This window comes from Gadus chalcogrammus, chromosome 15 (genome assembly GCF_026213295.1).
Source record: "Gadus chalcogrammus isolate NIFS_2021 chromosome 15, NIFS_Gcha_1.0, whole genome shotgun sequence".
NCBI lineage: Eukaryota > Metazoa > Chordata > Actinopteri > Gadiformes > Gadidae > Gadus > Gadus chalcogrammus.
In genome coordinates, this window is record NC_079426.1 from 18,662,950 (window position 1) to 18,680,449 (window position 17,500).

General features: G+C 48.3%; 2 protein-coding genes across 4 annotated transcripts in view; both read right to left on the reverse strand.

The window, feature by feature from the left end:
- Positions 1-16,577, reverse strand: part of LOC130405050 (dual specificity protein phosphatase 8-like) — a 22,891-nt gene extending 6,314 nt beyond the window's left edge. The window contains exons 1-3 of one of the 3 annotated variants that reach the window (XM_056610005.1): positions 15,927-16,577; positions 9,016-9,428; positions 557-695 (exon numbers count right to left, since the gene is read on the reverse strand). In XM_056610005.1, coding sequence (XP_056465980.1) covers positions 557-695; positions 9,016-9,258 — 382 coding nt within the window. In that variant the 5' untranslated portion in view covers positions 9,259-9,428; positions 15,927-16,577. Of the gene's footprint in view, positions 1-234; positions 696-9,015; positions 9,429-15,926 lie in introns of those variants that run through there. The other 2 variants (XM_056610004.1, XM_056610003.1) reach the window with 2 other exon arrangements.
- An 888-nt stretch (positions 16,578-17,465) lies between these two features.
- LOC130405121 (tyrosine-protein phosphatase non-receptor type 5-like) overlaps positions 17,466-17,500 on the reverse strand; it is a 17,927-nt gene continuing 17,892 nt past the window's right edge. Inside the window, exon 13 of the mRNA XM_056610108.1 lies at positions 17,466-17,500. This exon is cut by the window's right edge and continues 2,312 nt beyond it. The gene's annotated coding sequence lies outside the window, so the exon portion shown is untranslated.

Sequence of the window (17,500 nt, forward strand, 5' to 3'; positions counted from 1 at the left end):
GTCACAGAAAGGAAGAAGAACTTTTCGCGTCCCAGCGTGTGGTCTTAAAGCGCGGGCTGCTGCTGTGACAAGCCGAGCTAACGATGCTTAATGAGGCTGAAGGGAAAAAGTTTGAGCTGCAGTTTAAGATCAGCAGGAGTTGGAGAGAAAGTGTTCTAGAGAGAGACCGAGAGCAGGGCATCATGCTGATAGAAAGAGAGCCAGAGCGAGAGTCCCAGAGGGGAGAGAGACAAAGGGAGGGATGCTTTAAGATCTCATTACCCGAGACACAACACAGATTAGGTTTTTTCAGGCCAGCTGCTTTCTTGTACAATTGAAATGGTTGATTTCATTAGGATAGGTTTTGTTGATGGACAATGAGTGTGACATAATCCAGCCATGGACAAAAGGCTTTGGAAACGGGCCTGATGTTCATTGGTGACATCTGGTGACCAGACTGGGATATGACAGTCAGTGCCACTATAGCCACTGGCTGGAGAGAGGGACCGTGTTAGCATATGTTGACTGACGTATTGCTTCCTCATGCACACACACACACACACACACACACACGTACCTGTCAGCAGCGAGACGCGATAGAAGCTGCCCTCTAGCTTGCCCATGAGAATGTGCAAGAAGCCATCTTTGGACAGATGACCCGCCTCTTTGGAACTCTGGTCGTACACCACCACTTCCTGTTTCCTTCCAAGCTCCACCTGCAGAGACGGACACCGACAAAGAAGCACATTTTAACATTGTTAGTGTTGTTGTTATTATTGAATGTGAAGAGTTATGTAATAAGTTATTATACCAACAACTTATTACATAACAACAAAGTGGCCGTTACGAGTCACACTGTGTGTCAGAATATAGAATCAGGAGCACCGACGACTTGACCTTTGCGAATGATAAAAAACCAGACTGCCTTGAATTTCTGGTTAGCAGGGGGACTAACTCTTACACACTTCTGTCTTCGAACGAGACAGACTAACAGCTCCATTACACGACATCACCAAAAGCACTGCACTAATGAAGGAAGAGATGTCTGCATGGCTGTCCCCGAGTGCTTAACGCGTCCAAGTCCTCCGGCCTCATGGCTCAGAGACAGCGGAGGAGTGCTGCAGCATTTGGGTGGCGTCGGCACATCAGGCTTGTTTTACGCGTCCAAAACGTCCAAACACGGCTTTGGGTCGGGTTGGACGTTGACATTTACCGATGTTGAGAGATTGACGCATCATCAATTTCATCTATGAGAAGCGATTTACCCATGAATCGTTCATCCGTGCTGTGTCTACGTGCGTGTGCGTGTGTATCACGTGCTAGCGCAAGTGCGTGTGCAAGTGTGGTGCGTGTGCGCGTGCGTGTGCTTGTGCTTGGCCTTGGAGAGCGAGTGTGCGCATCCATGAGGCTGTGCGCACTGCACACTGCTGTGTTGATCTCCATGTTGTCAGGCAGGCTTTGGTCACATGACCGGGAGGGAACGCCTACTGCAGCTATGAATCACTGCATCATCGAACCAGCCCTGGACGGGGCCAGGGAAGGACGGAAGGAGGGAGGAGAGGAGAGGAGAGGAGAGGAGAGGAGAGGAGAGGAGAGGAGAGGAGGATAAATGGAGGGGGATTGGGAGGAAGGAAGACGACATGAGAGAAAGAGTGCCAAAGAGTGCGAAAGAAGAAGAAGGAGCAAGTACTAAGCTATGTTATGGGGGAGGAAGAAGGTGTAAAACAAAGGGAACAAAGAGGGATAGAGAGAAGGAGAGGGTCGTCGGAAAGGAAACTAATTAAAGGCTGAGGAAAAATGTGAGGTGGAGAGAAAGAGGGATGTACGATTGTCGAATGAGGCGCAATGTGAAGTGTAAGACAAAGATGAAGACACTGCAGTGACAATGTGTGCAGGTGGATTGTAAACACACAAATTATAACACTTAAAATAACCTGGAGGAAAGGAAAGGAGGAGAGGTGGAAACGAGAAAAATAATCCAGAGAAAGAAAGAAAGAAAGATGAAATGAAGAACATCATAGGAAAGGGAAGGAAGGGGGTACCCCAATACCTCTAATCAAGGTGGAGGGGGTACCCCAATACCTCTAATCAAGGTGGAGGTGGTACCCCAATACCTCTAATCAAGGTGGAGGTGGTACCCCAATACCTCTAATCAAGGTGGAGGTGGTACCCCAATACCTCTAATCAAGGTGGAGGTGGTACCCCAATACCTCTAATCAAGGTGGAGGTGGTACCCCAATACCTCTGATCAAGGTGGAGGTGGTACCCCAATACCTCTAATCAAGGTGGAGGTGGTACCCCAATACCTCTGATCAAGGTGGAGGTGGTACCCCAATACCTCTAATCAAGGTGGAGGTGGTACCCCAATACCTCTAATCAAGGTGGAGGTGGTACCCCAATACCTCTAATCAAGGTGGAGGGGGTACCCCAATACCTCTAATCAAGGTGGAGGGGGTACCCCAATACCTCTAATCAAGGTGGAGGTGAGGCCAGAAACTACATCTTTGAGCCCACAGAGATGCACCACCTCTTCTACCTGGGAGTCTGAGGCCCATGCACTTCCTTCACAATGTAAACAAGCACCAGCGTGTATAATCACTCACACTGTGAGGACCTCGACTCACTCAGTCCCTACGGTCTCACTCGGGGCATGAAGCATGGAGAAATCATATGCAAGGGCAATATTTCTTACATTACTTATTTAACTTCAATGTAATGTAGAAAACCGGTTTGTACCAGATATTTTTTGTAACATACACCCCCCCCCCCGTCTCAATGGACAGATTAAGAAAGCAGAAACATGTGTATGCAATATGCATGTGTATGCAGCAGGCATTAGCCTGTTATTAATTGAAACAAGGTCCAAGACAGAATGTCATCATCATCATGCCATCACATACTGCTTTGTGCACACACACACACACACACACACACACACACACACACACACACACACACACACACACACACACACACACACACACACACACACACACACACACACACACACACACACACACACACACACACACACACACACACACACACACACACACAGGACAAGGCGACAAACGGCCAGATTGTTATTAACAGTTTACCTGCTAACATGTTCTGTAACTGTACGTTGGCCTGTTGCTTGTTCAGTCCTTCAACAAACAACTGTTCACACAGTGACGTCGCCTCGTCAAACACACCCGGAGCCTTCAGATACTGTCTCTTTGTTGAGGCTCACTGACAAGAATTTAACTGAATAAAATGAATGAATGAATGAGTGGAGAAAAAAGGGAAAAACACCCTGCGTTGGCTCTCTGGTTAATCCCTGAACACAATCCACACAGGGAGTCACTGCAGACTCCCCCTGTCAACACAAACCGCAACGTCCTACATTCTGTATTATCTACCACATACTAGCTACTGGAATCCATGGTAGTCTGAGCACAACACAATGACCACACACAGACAAACCTACACACATACAGAGACACAGACACACAGACAAACATACACACACAGAAACACAGAAAAACTCACACACAGAGATACAAAGACACACACACACACACACTTTCCCTTCTCCCAGTCACACTACTTTGCTGGTTCACCATTTTTGTATTGAATAGCAATGCCCATTAGCATGATGAAGATGAAGAATGTGAAGAAGACCCTAAATTAATTAAATGTTGAAGTGTCAAAGCCAGTACAGGTCCCAACCAAGGCCAAAAGCAACCATCCAAGATCCTCAGATATTGCTCATCTCCATATCACGCTCTCCCCATCTCTGCAACCATTCCTCTCACCCCCTCCAGTCACCTCGCAGAGACGAAAGCATGAGCGTGCCTAACTGATCCACCTGTCAACACTTAAAAAGGTCTATCAGTAGGATCTTTCCAGGAGCAAACATGTTCAGCCGGTGATATCACATCCATTTAGCAGACAGGCGTTGTATACCTGTCCACACCAGCCCGTCGGCCTATTAGTGTAATGCTCTATTATTTAAGCTTTTAACTATTGGCGTGCCTTAGCAGTATATCTTACACCACTGCGCTCTGCGCTGTGTAGTGGTGTGGAAGAGCAGCTCTTTAAGAGGTCTTCTGCAGCCTGCAGCAGTGTGTGTGTGCGTGTGCATGCGCGCGTGCGTGCGTGCGTGCGTGTGACGGCCCTCACCACCTGCCGGGTCCAACAAAGCGGGAAATGTGTTCCGTCGAGTCCGGTTCTGTCACACATGTGGTCCGATTTATGAATAGGATGTTAGATCTCAGACCAAAAGAATTCTGATAGAAAACTGTAAATGTCAACCCACCCCTCCAACCCCCCCCGCGAGATAACCCTCCCCCCCCCCCCCGCTCTGCCTCCCCCACGCCACCCCTCCCTGACCTACATTACATCACTGTATGGAGAGCGTCCTGTAAACGGGGGCCGGGGGCAGGTTGCCATGACGAGATGGGTTGTGTCAGAGCGTGCGATGGGGACGGCGTTCGGCCCCCCGGGGTCTTGGTGCACACTGGAGCCAATGGAGTGTGGCGAGGACGGGGGGGGGGGGGGGGGGGGGGCAGGAGCACGACGAGGAGGAGGAGGAGGAGGAAGAGGGGGGGGGCAGGAGGAGGACGAGGAGGAGGGCAGGAGGAGGAGGACGGGGACGGGGGGCAGGCTATTGGAGTTGAATGCGGGTGTGGGGAGGGGGGGGGGGGGGGGCAGCCCACCCATGAATACCCTCTGAGCCGCTCTCCTCTCCTCTCTCTTCCCACATTCAGCCTCCACACAAAGAGCCACAATGATGTCCTCTGCCCGCTCGTCTGTCCCAGGACGCCCCGGGAGATGCCCAGAGCTCTCTGCGCGCGTGTGCGTGCGTGCGTGCGTGCGTGCGTGCGTACGTGCGTGCGTGCGTGCGTGCGTGCGTGCGTGCGTGCGTGCGTGCGTGCGTGCGTGCGTGCGTGCGTGTCCTCAATGGGCTCAATGAGGGGGGTGGTTCGCGGGGGGCCGGGGCTTTAACACCACACAGCCGGTCTGCACGTGCCCAGCCCGCGGCCCAACAGTGGCCACACAAAGAGGATGATGTCATGCTCAGCCAATGACAAAAGGACTCCCGAGGCCGTACACTCCTCCCCTGGTCGCCCGGGCTAGTTCCAGCTTCATCCAGCCGCGCATTAATCGCCAGCATTATCCTCTCGGCTGGTGGGGGGGGGGGGGGGGGGGGGGGTCATGACAACAAGCCAACCGTTGGACCAAGGTTAAACAGGAAGAGACCAGGGCAGAGTGTGTGTGTGTGTGTGTGTGTGTGTGTGTGTGTGTGTGTGTGTGTGTGTGTGTGTGTGTGTGTGTGTGTGTGTGTGTGTGTGTGTGTGTGTGTGTGTGTGTGTGTGTGTGTGTGTGTGTGTGTGTCGAGGGAAGAGAGAATAGAGACGAGCAGGTCAGAGGGATAAACAGCACAGGTTGAAGGTTGCAAATCAACATTCCTTTTGATCGTTTGCGTCCGCTTTCTCCTCGGCTGAACTCTGGCGCCCACTGCTAAGGCATCCCTCCGTGTGGCCGCAACCCCGACACGACCAGTACATTCAGTGACGAGCCTCCCAGCTCCCGTTTCACCGAGAGGAAAACCGTGCACGCGGATCCAGCTGAAGCTCCATGCGAGGGTCGAGAGCGACTCTGCGGAGGCTGACGTGATCTAATGTCGTGGGGACCTTCGTTTCTCTTTTACAAGGTGGGAGTAGAAGTAGAAGTTACAATGTTTAAAGTGTCGATCCTGAGGGTCTTTCCCAGATAACAGCCTCCTGGTTGACCTGCAGCCACAAGGTGTCAGGGAACTTCACTTTACTTTTACAATTAACCAATCAAGACCTAAGTGTCTGTTTACATGAACATAAAGTACAGTCGGTATTACAGTACTCTACAGAGTAATAAGCAGCACCACTTTAGCAACTAGGCATCAGTTAAATAGCTTGTTGATAATCAATAGGCTATATCCATATTCCGTACACCATTAGCATCTTGAAGACAATGGCAGCTGGAGACAAGGTTCATCTATGTCATTAAAAAAGAGAAAAATTATGAAAACAAATAATTAAATCCCCAAAAAGAGCAAACAACAGATGGGACAGCAGCTTCCTTCTACGGGTGCCAGGCAGGAAGTGCCGAAACAATCTTCCCCCATGAGTCACCATTCTCACTCCGCGGTTCACCACAATAGAGGCGTATCGCCCTCGCTGGCAGTGGTCTGAAGAGCATTAGCACAGTGGGATCATTGTGTCAGTACGGGCTAACGGTAGAGGAAGTATACCTCAAAATAACAACAACATACTGGGAAGAGGATGTTTGTAAGCCTTTTTCCCAACAGTCCATATTCTTCTTCAATGAAACACTGCACACACAAATACATTCACACAAATACATTCACACACAAATACATTCACACACACACACACACACACACACACACACACACACACACACACACACACACACACACACACACACACACACACACACACACACACACACACACACACACACACACACACACACTAAAGGGAACTGCAGTACAGCTGCAAGGGAACACACACACATTTGATGAAAGCGCAAAGACACACTCACATACAAACACTGAAGTAAGTACATCATTGAACCTCCATAGGGACATACTGTAGCTGCACGCGTGTGCACACAAACACACCCATGGCGGCTTGCATGTTCTTGGACCCCCCCACCCCCTCACCCCCCCTCAGGGGGGTTGGGGGGGTGGGGGGGTCCAAGAACACGCAAGCCGCCATGGGTGTGTTTGTTTCACACAGCGACTAAAAATACAGGAGTTAACATGCCACCGGTGTCCCGACCACGGAAAATAGGCCGTCGCATTCAGAGCAGAAGTCATGGAAAACGATGGGATCCCGTTTCATGGTCGCTGATAAGCAATAAAGCTACAGTATGCCTGCAGGACCGATATAGCACCGGCTGAACCTGCTGCTCCAGGCCAGCTCGCTGTAGCCCAGGGGGGGCGCACGGCACGCCAGTATTTTGATTATTACGATCACCGAGATCATCCCCTCATTTCATCATCTTCGTAATGTTGTCAGCAAATCAATAATGGGTTGATGTACGAACATCTACACGCCGCTTACCAAAATAACACTCTTGAGTCGAATCAGGGGTTTGAGCGCGTGGAGGATAGCTTATATGGAAGTCTTTCTGCATGCGCTAACTTTTCAATGTTAGTGACAAAGGTTGTGGGCTGTGATAAAACAAGCCAACCTACACTGAGGCACGTTGATTTAAAATCGATTTGAATCAAACCTAATTGGTTTCACACAGAATCCAATTGAATCACAGGTAGCAATCAAGTTTAAACCCTGTTGGATGCTTACTCTGTGTACATGTTTCTCTTCTCTGCAGACATTACTGCTGATGCTGATGCTATATTGTAGCCTTTAACCAGAGCATATTTATTTTTGGTTTGTGTTCGTCGGGCAGGATGTAAGGAATCCTCCACCAGGATATTCTCCAGGATGTTTTACTACAGGGTTTACGCAGTGCTGCAGTTTACTGCCCATGCAGAAAATGCATGCAGACAATGCTGATTTGTCAGTGATGCTAAATAAAAACTGTTTAGGGAAACCCCTAAGATACTTTGAGATTTAGCAGCTGTATATAATGCATCATGGGGTGCTTTTTTATGAGTTGCATTAAGGAGACAGGGTTTTACGTTTTCTTTATTTAAAGAAATCCACTGATAAAGAATACATCGTCGACGTAAGAGACCTACTACATTTACTACAATGAGATTAAGAAGATAGACACCTACTTCTAATGGCAGCAAATCACACAAGCAGTAAGCAAATCACTGTAACCTCTGCAGAAGAGGAACGAGATCAGATCTGTACGCTGTTTCATCAGACGCCTCGAGCCCTGGAACTGATAGCAGTTCATCCATAAAATGATGTTGCGAAGCGTCCAAGGAAACCCTTCCAAGCATTCAAGGCCGAGCAGAGTCCGCGCCGGGCCCCGGTCGTACCCCTACCGCCCTCGCACATTGTGCATGGAGTTCCGACCCGCCATGCAAACTATGTCATGCAAACTATGGCATGTGAACTCAATTAACCTTCATAGCAGCGCAGCTAATAGTCTTGGGTTCTCGCCCATAGTAACACCGTTACTTTCTACTTTTTATTTGTTTTCATCATTTTGGTTATATTTTATACACAACACTTTCATACCTACAGTGCATTCAGTTGTCGTTGAGGAGAGCCGCGGGTAAGGCGTTAATATTTTTCATCTTGCCCAACAGTATGGGGATCAAACTCCCTTTGAAACTGAAAGTCCCTTTCAGTTGGGAGTGGCATCCACTACATTATCAGCCCCTCCCTCCCTTCTTTCCTGCAACCTTATGGTGTGTTCCTGAATCCTCGGACGCCAGCCTTCCGAGTTGCACTTTTGACGTCATTAACGGTCTCGGAGCATTCATAGCGTTCCCGTTCGACTTTGTGATCGTGTCATGAAATTGGCCTCTTTAGCAAACCAGCTCCAAACAACACAACTTTACATTGCGTTGCACACACTCCAATCCTATGCAATGTTTAAATTGGTGACCATAATAAAGTAGCAATGTCATCAAGTGTGTAAGAGCAAGAGCAAGACATTAAAATGACCAGCGTGGTACAAATACACAGAAAATAAACCTCTTCACGGGCGCAGCCATTTGGCTGACAGCGTCATCACTGCTCTCGGTCTACTCTCAGAATTCCAAAAGATGAAGACAACAATGGGGCGTGACTCCGAGAAATGACGGAAGAAAGCCGGAAGATCTTCGACTTTCAACCAGGAGGTCTGGCGTCCGAGGAATGAAGAACACACCATTAAACCCTCCCTCCCTCCCTCCCCCCCCCTCCCTCCCTCCGGAGGCCGGTCGGCGGGACACTCACCTTCCCCTTCCCCCCCCCCTCCCTCCCTCCCTCCGGAGGCCAGTCGGCGGGACACTCACCTTCCCCTTCCTCCCTTCCTCCCTCCCTCCCTCCCTCCCTCCCGGAGGCCAGTCGGCGGGACACTCACCTTCCCCTTCCCGTTGGGCTGGAGCAGCTCGGTGACGGACACCTTGTCCTGCTGCAGCCGCCTCTTCACCAGCTTGGAGCAGCAGACGTTCAGCGCGCCCTGCACGTGCGAGGCGTTGTACTCGGAGAAGGTCCTGCTGTCGATGACCAGCAGGCGGGCCGAGCCGCGCTGGATCAGCCCCGCCAGCCGCTTGATGTCCATGGCGCCGCCGCGCTGCTTACCCGGCCCTTTCTCCCCGGCCATCGAGCCTCGGGGCGGGGGTTGTGTCTGCGCACGTGAGGTGCAGAAGGGGGGAGGGACGGCGGCGGGCGGGGGTGGAGGGGTCGATGGCGGAGGAGGAGGAGGAGGAGGGGGGGGGGGTCAGCGGACGAAGGCGGCCATCGGAGCCGATTTCTTCAGGAGGTCCATGATGCCTGCAACACAAAGGAAATAAGATATTTTTTATGTGTTCGATTCTACCTTTGTCTTTAATGTAAGTTAGTCGTGGGCTTTTGTTAGAGGGTGAACACACACCGGCACAAACAACCACGACGACACGATTCGCGTTCGACTTCAGACGCAGCACAGTCAAGTGCATCCAGCGGCTTCTCTACATATCCGCCACTTTTACGAGCTCCCTTTGACTTTGATCACTTTGTGTGTAAATATAACTCCTATTCTAAACAGACCTATTAAAAGAAAAGTTATTCCCGGACTTCAGAAGCCAACTGAATCACCCCAAGGGCTTACTACTAATCTGTCTTACCATCAGAAGGAAATATCACACGTAACCAAAACACGGCACACACAACACTGGCTTAACAATAGAAATGGCATTTGTGTTGGCATTGCGCACGTGTGCTGGTGTCTGTGCACATGCGTGTGTGCACTTATGTGTGTGCATGTGTGTGTGTATGTGTGTGTGTGTGTGAGGTTTGATGCGGTCTCTGTTGTGCACATGAAACAGGAAACTGAGGGTGTAAGCTAAATTAGGACGGGGTATTCAGGAGCAGGTCTGGACACAACTCTTGGCTCTGGTGGCATCCGATGTATGCCTGCGTGTGTGTCAGAAAGAGTGGGAAGACGAGGGATGGCCTGATCGCAAACTTGATAAATGGCTTCCAGCTATCTCTATCACATGTGGCATCTGCTCTATTCTCAGCAACCGTTGAAGAGCGCGCGCGCGCACACACGCACACACACACACACACACACACACACACACACACACACACACACACACACACACACACACACACACACACACACACACACACACACACACACACACACACACACACACACACACACACACACACACACACACACACACAATCAGTGTGTCGTTCGAAATCCGCCATAATTGCTTAAAGTCATCATCCAAAAAGTTTCAAAAAGAAACAGGCCTTGTTTGGTCTCGTTTGACCATTCATATATCATTAATTATTTATTGACGGTTTATTCAAAGTCTAACAATGTATTTTCTGTCTACATAGTCAATTACCACAACAAGAGTTGCCCTAGAGATTCTCCTCCAGTGCTATGAATGAACAAATCAAACTTCTGATGCACACAAAGCTTTATCACCCTCCCTGGGTCACCCTGAGTCAGAGCCCCGACGAGGAGGTCAGGGGATAACGCCCGTAGTTGTTTTATTCATTCCCAGGCACGAGGAGACATCAAATATTAAAGCCACTGGAGTCTAAATGGAGCGTTAAACTTTTAGACAGAAAGGGAGAGTGAAGGGGTGACAGCTTGACAGAAGAACAAAAACAAACACCAACACAACCACCGTTCCAAAGCCTGAATATTATGTTATCGTTTATTTTTCATATTTGCTTTTGCAATATTGATAAAATTGTATAACTTAAACAAAATTCTTTAAATAATTTCAGATATATATATATTTTTTACAATAAATATAAATAGATAAATGATAGACGGTTTAGCCAAACCACACAACTCCCCGACCGTAGGGTCTACATGAACCGGGCACTTCACAGGGATGTGCAGCTGGTGCCTGGCAACCCTCCCGAACACAGAAACACCGCAGGGGAAACTGGTCTGAGAACACACACACACACACACACACACACACACACACACACACACACACACACACACACACACACACACACACACACACACACACACACACACACACACACACACACACACACACACACACACACACACACAGCTGCAAGTGCATAAACAGGAAGTGTTTATGCAATCCGAACGGATTAACCACCTCAGGTTAAATATTGATCATCAAATTCACACCACGCTCCGTCCGGCTTTCAAGATACGTCGTCTCACAGTCAACCAAAACCAGAGCGGATATGTCCATGGCAGCGCTGAATCTGCCGCCGAATGCTGTGTCATAAAGTGTCGCTTCAGCCAAGGCTCGCCATCGCGTTGTGCCGCGTCGTACACAAAGACATAAGACCGTCCATCTCTCTCACTCTCCTGCCAACCCCCTCTCCGCACAGCTTCAAAGGCATCCGACAGCGTGGGTGATTCCTGCCTTACCTGGAGGAGGAGCCCTGAGGAGTACGTCCAGCTGGGCTCGCGAACCGGCTAGCGCTGCATGGCTCTCCCCTCCACTACCCAGCCCTACACATGACGCTGCATGTGGACGCCGGCAGCAGCATCTCTCTCTCTCGCTGTCCCTCTCTCTCCCTCCCTCTCTTGGCTCAGCACCTAGGTGTGACTCCATGCCTCTACAGCCATGTTTAAATGTCTCTCTCTCTCTCTCTCTCTCTCCCTCCCTCTCCCTCTCTCTCTCTCTCTCCCTCCCTCTCCCTCTCCTCTCTCTCCCTCTCTCTCCCTCTCTCTCTCCCCCTCTCTCTCCCCCTCTCTCTCTCTCTCCCCCTCTCTCTCCCCCTCTCTCTCTCTCTCTCTCTCTCCCCCTAATAATAGCCAACAGAAATCTGGCTGTCACACTTCAATAAACCTAATTTTGGATGGAAAGTATCAGAAATAGTTACTTATATATTATACGTATTTTAAGATTTAGGTATTAAGGAAACAATCTGACTTTCACAAAGGAACAGACGAACTGGGAGACAATACGCTGTTCTTCAGCGGGCGACGGACTGAACGATGTGGACTTCTGCACGGCCAAATAAGGGACAAACGGATGGAAGAAAAGGGAGGGATGAAGGAGGGGATGATTGATGGGGAGAGAGAGAGAGAGAGAGAGAGAGAGAGAGAGAGAGAGAGAGAGAGAGAGAGAGAGAGAGAGAGAGAGAGAGAGAGAGAGAGAGAGAGAGAGAGAGAGAGAGAGAGAGAGAGAGAGAGAGAGAGAGAGAGAGAGAGAGAGAGAGAGAGAGAGAGAGAGAGAGAGAGAGAGAGAGAGCGCAAGGAAGCCCAGCCTCTATAGCATCCTTTCCCCCAGCAGCCTTCAGTCCGACCAGAGAAATAACCCTGCGCCCCTCCTCCATCTTAGACCCCGCACACAAACAAACAAACAAACAAATAAACAACCCTCTAGGATCTGACAAACAGCGAGCGCAAGGGAAAGAGAGTATGCAGACTTGAGCAGATTTTGCAGTTGCCATAGAAACAGCCAGGCTGAGAGAAGTGGTGTGTGTGTGTGTGTGTGTGTGTGTGTGTGTGTGTGTGTGTGTGTGTGTGTGTGTGTGTGTGTGTGTGTGTGTGTGTGTGTGTGTGTGTGTGTGTGTGTGTGTGTGTGTGTGTGTGTGTGTGTGTGTGTGTGTGTTGGTTCTTGTTGGACATTATTGGACTGGAGGTGTGCCCCAAAACAGCCATCAATAAGCCCAGCAAGAAGCACGAGATTAGCCTAAATATGACAGCATAGGAGAAGCCTATTAGCATCACTTTATATAACCACTCTCACAGTCTGCCGAGCTAGACCTTCAGGCTAAAGCACAGCCCCCCCCCCCACAAACACACACTCCCAACACAGCTAGCAAAAGACATAAAGCATGAACGCCTTGAACTGCTGCACTAGATCGCTATGTCTCGCTCCATGGGCGCTCCAATGCATTCAATATAACAATAATTCGGAAATGAGCTCTGCTAGATCACTGCTATTTTTTGATAAAAGGCCAATCAAACACCGCCTTCTCCAAAGGCAGGAGAAGAAAGAAGACGCGGAGCCAGGGGCATGCCTGCAAATAGCCCACAGGCCTGTCACACAGTATTCATTCAAAAGTGTAACTCATCATCTGCATGCCGAACAGGCTTAACCGTCCCAGCCCAACAACAATGGGCCAAGCAGGGAGGGAGAAAAGCCAGTACTCCCAGTTGCTTCCGATACGTCAACGAGACAGCGTGGAGGAAGCAACTGTATCTGACACCGAGAGACACAGCGTTTATATCAAAGCCGCAGCTGAGAAGAGTGGCCTGGTCACTGGTGCCATATCATACAGTGGAGCGAGAGGGGGAGAACGAGAGCAAGAGCGAGAGGGGGCGTGCGCGCGAGAGAGAGAGAGAGAGAGACATTATTCCACATTATTCATTAACCCAATGCATAACGTCACCCAGCCAGGCCCTAGGGAAGCCAACAACACTGAGAACAGTGTACTACTAGTACAATAATTACCCTCCTCAAAGCTATTCTTGCCAATCAGATTACCCATCATCACTGTCATTTACAAAAGGTCCGCAACCTGCTCCTTAATGGCCTGTCTACAGAGTCTAACCCCTACCTGCTCCTTAAATTAAGGAGCAGGTAGGGGTTAGACTGTTTAGACAGGCCATTAAGGACCTTAATGGCCTGTCTAAACAGTCTAACCCCTACCTGCTCCTTAATGGCCTGTCTAAACAGTCTAACCCCTACCTGCTCCTTAATGGCCTGTCTACACAGTCTAACCCCTACCTGCTCCTTAATGGCCTGTCTAAACAGTCTAACCCCTACCTGCTCCTTAATGGCCTGTCTACACAGTCTAACCCCTACCTGCTCCTTAATGGCCTGTCTACACAGTCTAACCCCTACCTGTTCCTTAATGGCCTGTCTAAACAGTCTAACCCCTACCTGCTCCTTAATGGCCTGTCTAAACAGTCTAACCCCTACCTGCTCCTTAATGGCCTGTCTAAACAGTCTAACCCCTACCTGTGCCTAAAGGACCCGTTTTTGTAACGCCATCCAACCCCTACCTGCTCCTGTATGACCTGTCTCTGTATTCACTGTCTAACCCCTACCTGCTCCTTACTGACCTGTCTCTGTTTTTATTAACCCCTACCTGCTGTGTGGGTATGTTTGTGTGTATTTCTGTCTCTCAGTCTGTCCACCAATTAATACAAAGACAGGTTATTAAGGAGCAGGCAGGGGTTAGACAGTGAATACAGAGACAGGTCATTAAGGAGCAGGTAGGGGTTAGACAGTGAATACAGAGACAGGTCATTAAGGAGCAGGTAGGGGTTAGACAGTACAGAGACAGGTCATTAAGGAGCAGGTAGGGGTTAGACAGTGACTACAGAGACAGGTCATTAAGGAGCAGGTAGGGGTTAGACAGTACAGAGACAGGTCATTAAGGAGCAGGTAGGGGTTAGACAGTGAATACAGAGACAGGTCATTAAGGAGCTGGTAGGGGTTAGACAGTGAATACAGAGACAGGTCATTAAGGAGCTGGTAGGGGTTAGACAGTGAATACAGAGACAGGTCATTAAGGAGCAGGTAGGGGTTAGACAGTGTTCACAGAGACAGGTCATTAAGGAGCAGGTAGGGGTTAGACAGTGAATACAGAGACAGGTCATTAAGGAGCAGGTAGGGGTTAGACAGTGAATACAGAGACAGGTCATTAAGGAGCTGGTTGGGGTTAGACAGTGAATACAGAGACAGGTCATTAAGGAGCAGGTAGGGGTTAGACAGTGAATAAGGAGCAAGAGCAGAGTCCCACATGCTCCTTTATGACCTGCCTCTGATCAGCATCTTGCTTGATAAGGCTTAAGGAAAAGGCATGGGGATTAATCCTAGAATTTATGGAGCTAGGAGTCCTTCACCCCAGTATTCTGTTGATACAGTAAGCATCTCTGGTCGGGTATGTGCACAGCAATAACGCTGTGAGGTCAGAGTGTTAAACAGATGAAGGAACATTGCAAACCTCCTTTGATGTCAGTTCCTGATTTATAGCAAGTTTCATTAAACTGTAGCCCAAGTCCTAATGTGGAATACAACAGGCATAAATCACCTCGCATGACGTCAAATCCAATTATATCTGGACATGTCATTAAATTTGCATTAATTTGTTCATAGATGAAAACAGTGTTTATGGTTTGCAATTTCAATACACTATTAGCAGTGTAGGAATGCCCTTGCGACACAGTTAGTGCGCATCCTGTAGGCCTATATGTTATTGTGAATGGAAACCTCAAAGATGAGTCAATAACCATAATGATACCGGATCACTCATCATAACAACAAAATGGGGTGATTTGGTTAACATGTTAAATAAAGCTTTAGCTAATATAGTATATAGACATATCAAACAAATACAACAACGATTTCAGAGAAGAATAGATTGGAATCACAGCATATGAGATGTATGAACCAATTCTGATGATATAATAACAATGAAGGGGGCGATACACTTGTGTTGGGGTATTATGGTCTGCCTCCACAATAACATTGCCTTGTGCCGGGCAGAAATAAGAGACGGGTTGAGCGCCGTACCGCACTATAATAAACCGACCTAGATTATGAATAAGAATAGAACACGGGCAACGCTCGACTATTTTACTTTCCATCATTTAATGACCAGAGAAATATAGTAACTAGACGCAATGTTCTCTATTCGCGACAGTGTGTGCATGAGATGCGGAGCTTGTCCACAATGCGCTAGATTTAATGTTCAGTTGTTTTGACGTGTAGATCAGCATGCAAAAAAGGAAGGCTCCTATGAATAAAAACTACGATCCGGCCAGCATGGAAGAAGAAGAAGAAATATTAAATGAATATAACCCACCTTGAAACGAGGTTCACATAAACCAATTGGAAAAGCTGTTATGAAAACATCGGTAATTCCTTGTTTGACGTTTATTCCCCTGTATAAAGCGGGTGCATGACAGAACGCGCATGGGCAGACTAGCGGCAGGGGGACGCAAGCGCGCCGCGCGCGACCGGGGCGCTCAGAGAGCCAGCGCGGCTAGCCGACGTTAGCTGCGTTCATGAGAAAATTCATGCAATGCACTTGGTTTCAGGCAAACTGTTAGAATCAGCACCTTCATTATGCATACACTTACCTCTTCGTCCACGGGCTTTCATACAGCCTTGCGTTGGTAGCCGGGCGACATTTTGCTGCATTCAAGTGCTAAAGGGGGGTCATTGTTTACTTATCATGGGGGTCGAGGGCAAGGGTAGCCTGCCGTACAGCTGTCACCGTCGCCGCTCGAGAAGTGACAGCTTTAGAATAAAAACAATCATTCAAAGATATTGCTCAGCAGAAAGAAAAAAACGACAGTTCAGATGACAGGGGGCGGGGTGGATTAGCATTTAGGTATTAGCAAATCGCGGCAACTCAGAAGGTGCACTTTAGCACTTACATGAACTAAGGATGAGGTCATGGTTCAGCGGGTGAAACAAAAAAACAGGTTGACGTCATTTTCAGCCAATCAGGGCCGATGGCTCAGGGGTTAGTTGACGTCAGCCTTGTGATCCGTAGATTAAAAGGACAGACTGGCTTTTAAAGGAGACGTGTGCAATGACTCCTCGTGATCTCCTCGCGTGCAGGCGGCGGGCTACCCCGACATCACGCAGCTCCAAACCGCTGCAGGAACTAAGATGAAGACACAAACTCACTGCTGTTTCCCGAGAATGTCATGGAAAAAAAGGACACAAGGTCGTTCAAAAGTCAAAGCAAAATGCATACTTGCCCCTCATTATCTTAGTGGTAAATGGTATTTGAACACATTTAGGGTCCAATAACGGTTATTATTTATAATGGATAGACTAGAATTATATCTTGCAACGCGCAAATAGTGTCATTTTGAAGTATTTAATTTACAAAAATATGGAATGCATTATAAGCCTCCTCCCCAATGGACAACATTAAAATAAGACAATTAGTTAAAAAAATGCATAATCTCACTTAAAATCAGTTTAACCTTGTAAAACGAACCTTTAAATATACATTATTTTAATTTCAGTTTTATTGAATGCAAAGGCTTTGGAAAAGTAAACCATTGCTCTGTATATATTGCCATCTAGCGGTGTGAGTCGGCCATTGCAAAATGATTTGGGATTTCTTTTCAAATATATATTTAGGGCCATATATTATGTAATATGATATAATTTCTATACATATACATATATATAATAGTTTCACCAGCATCATAAACAGGTAGAGGAGGTTTTTGTGTAGCATGTCATCATAGTATGCATCCTGGCATGAATACTCCTCCAAAAATAAAAACAAATGAAATACACACGATCATGAAAATCTACTTTTATTTGGATGCAAAAACTCACAACTTAAAGCACTACTGTAGCAGTGGAGGGGCCGGGGTCTACTGCTGGTTGCTTGTATGTCGGTATGTCTAG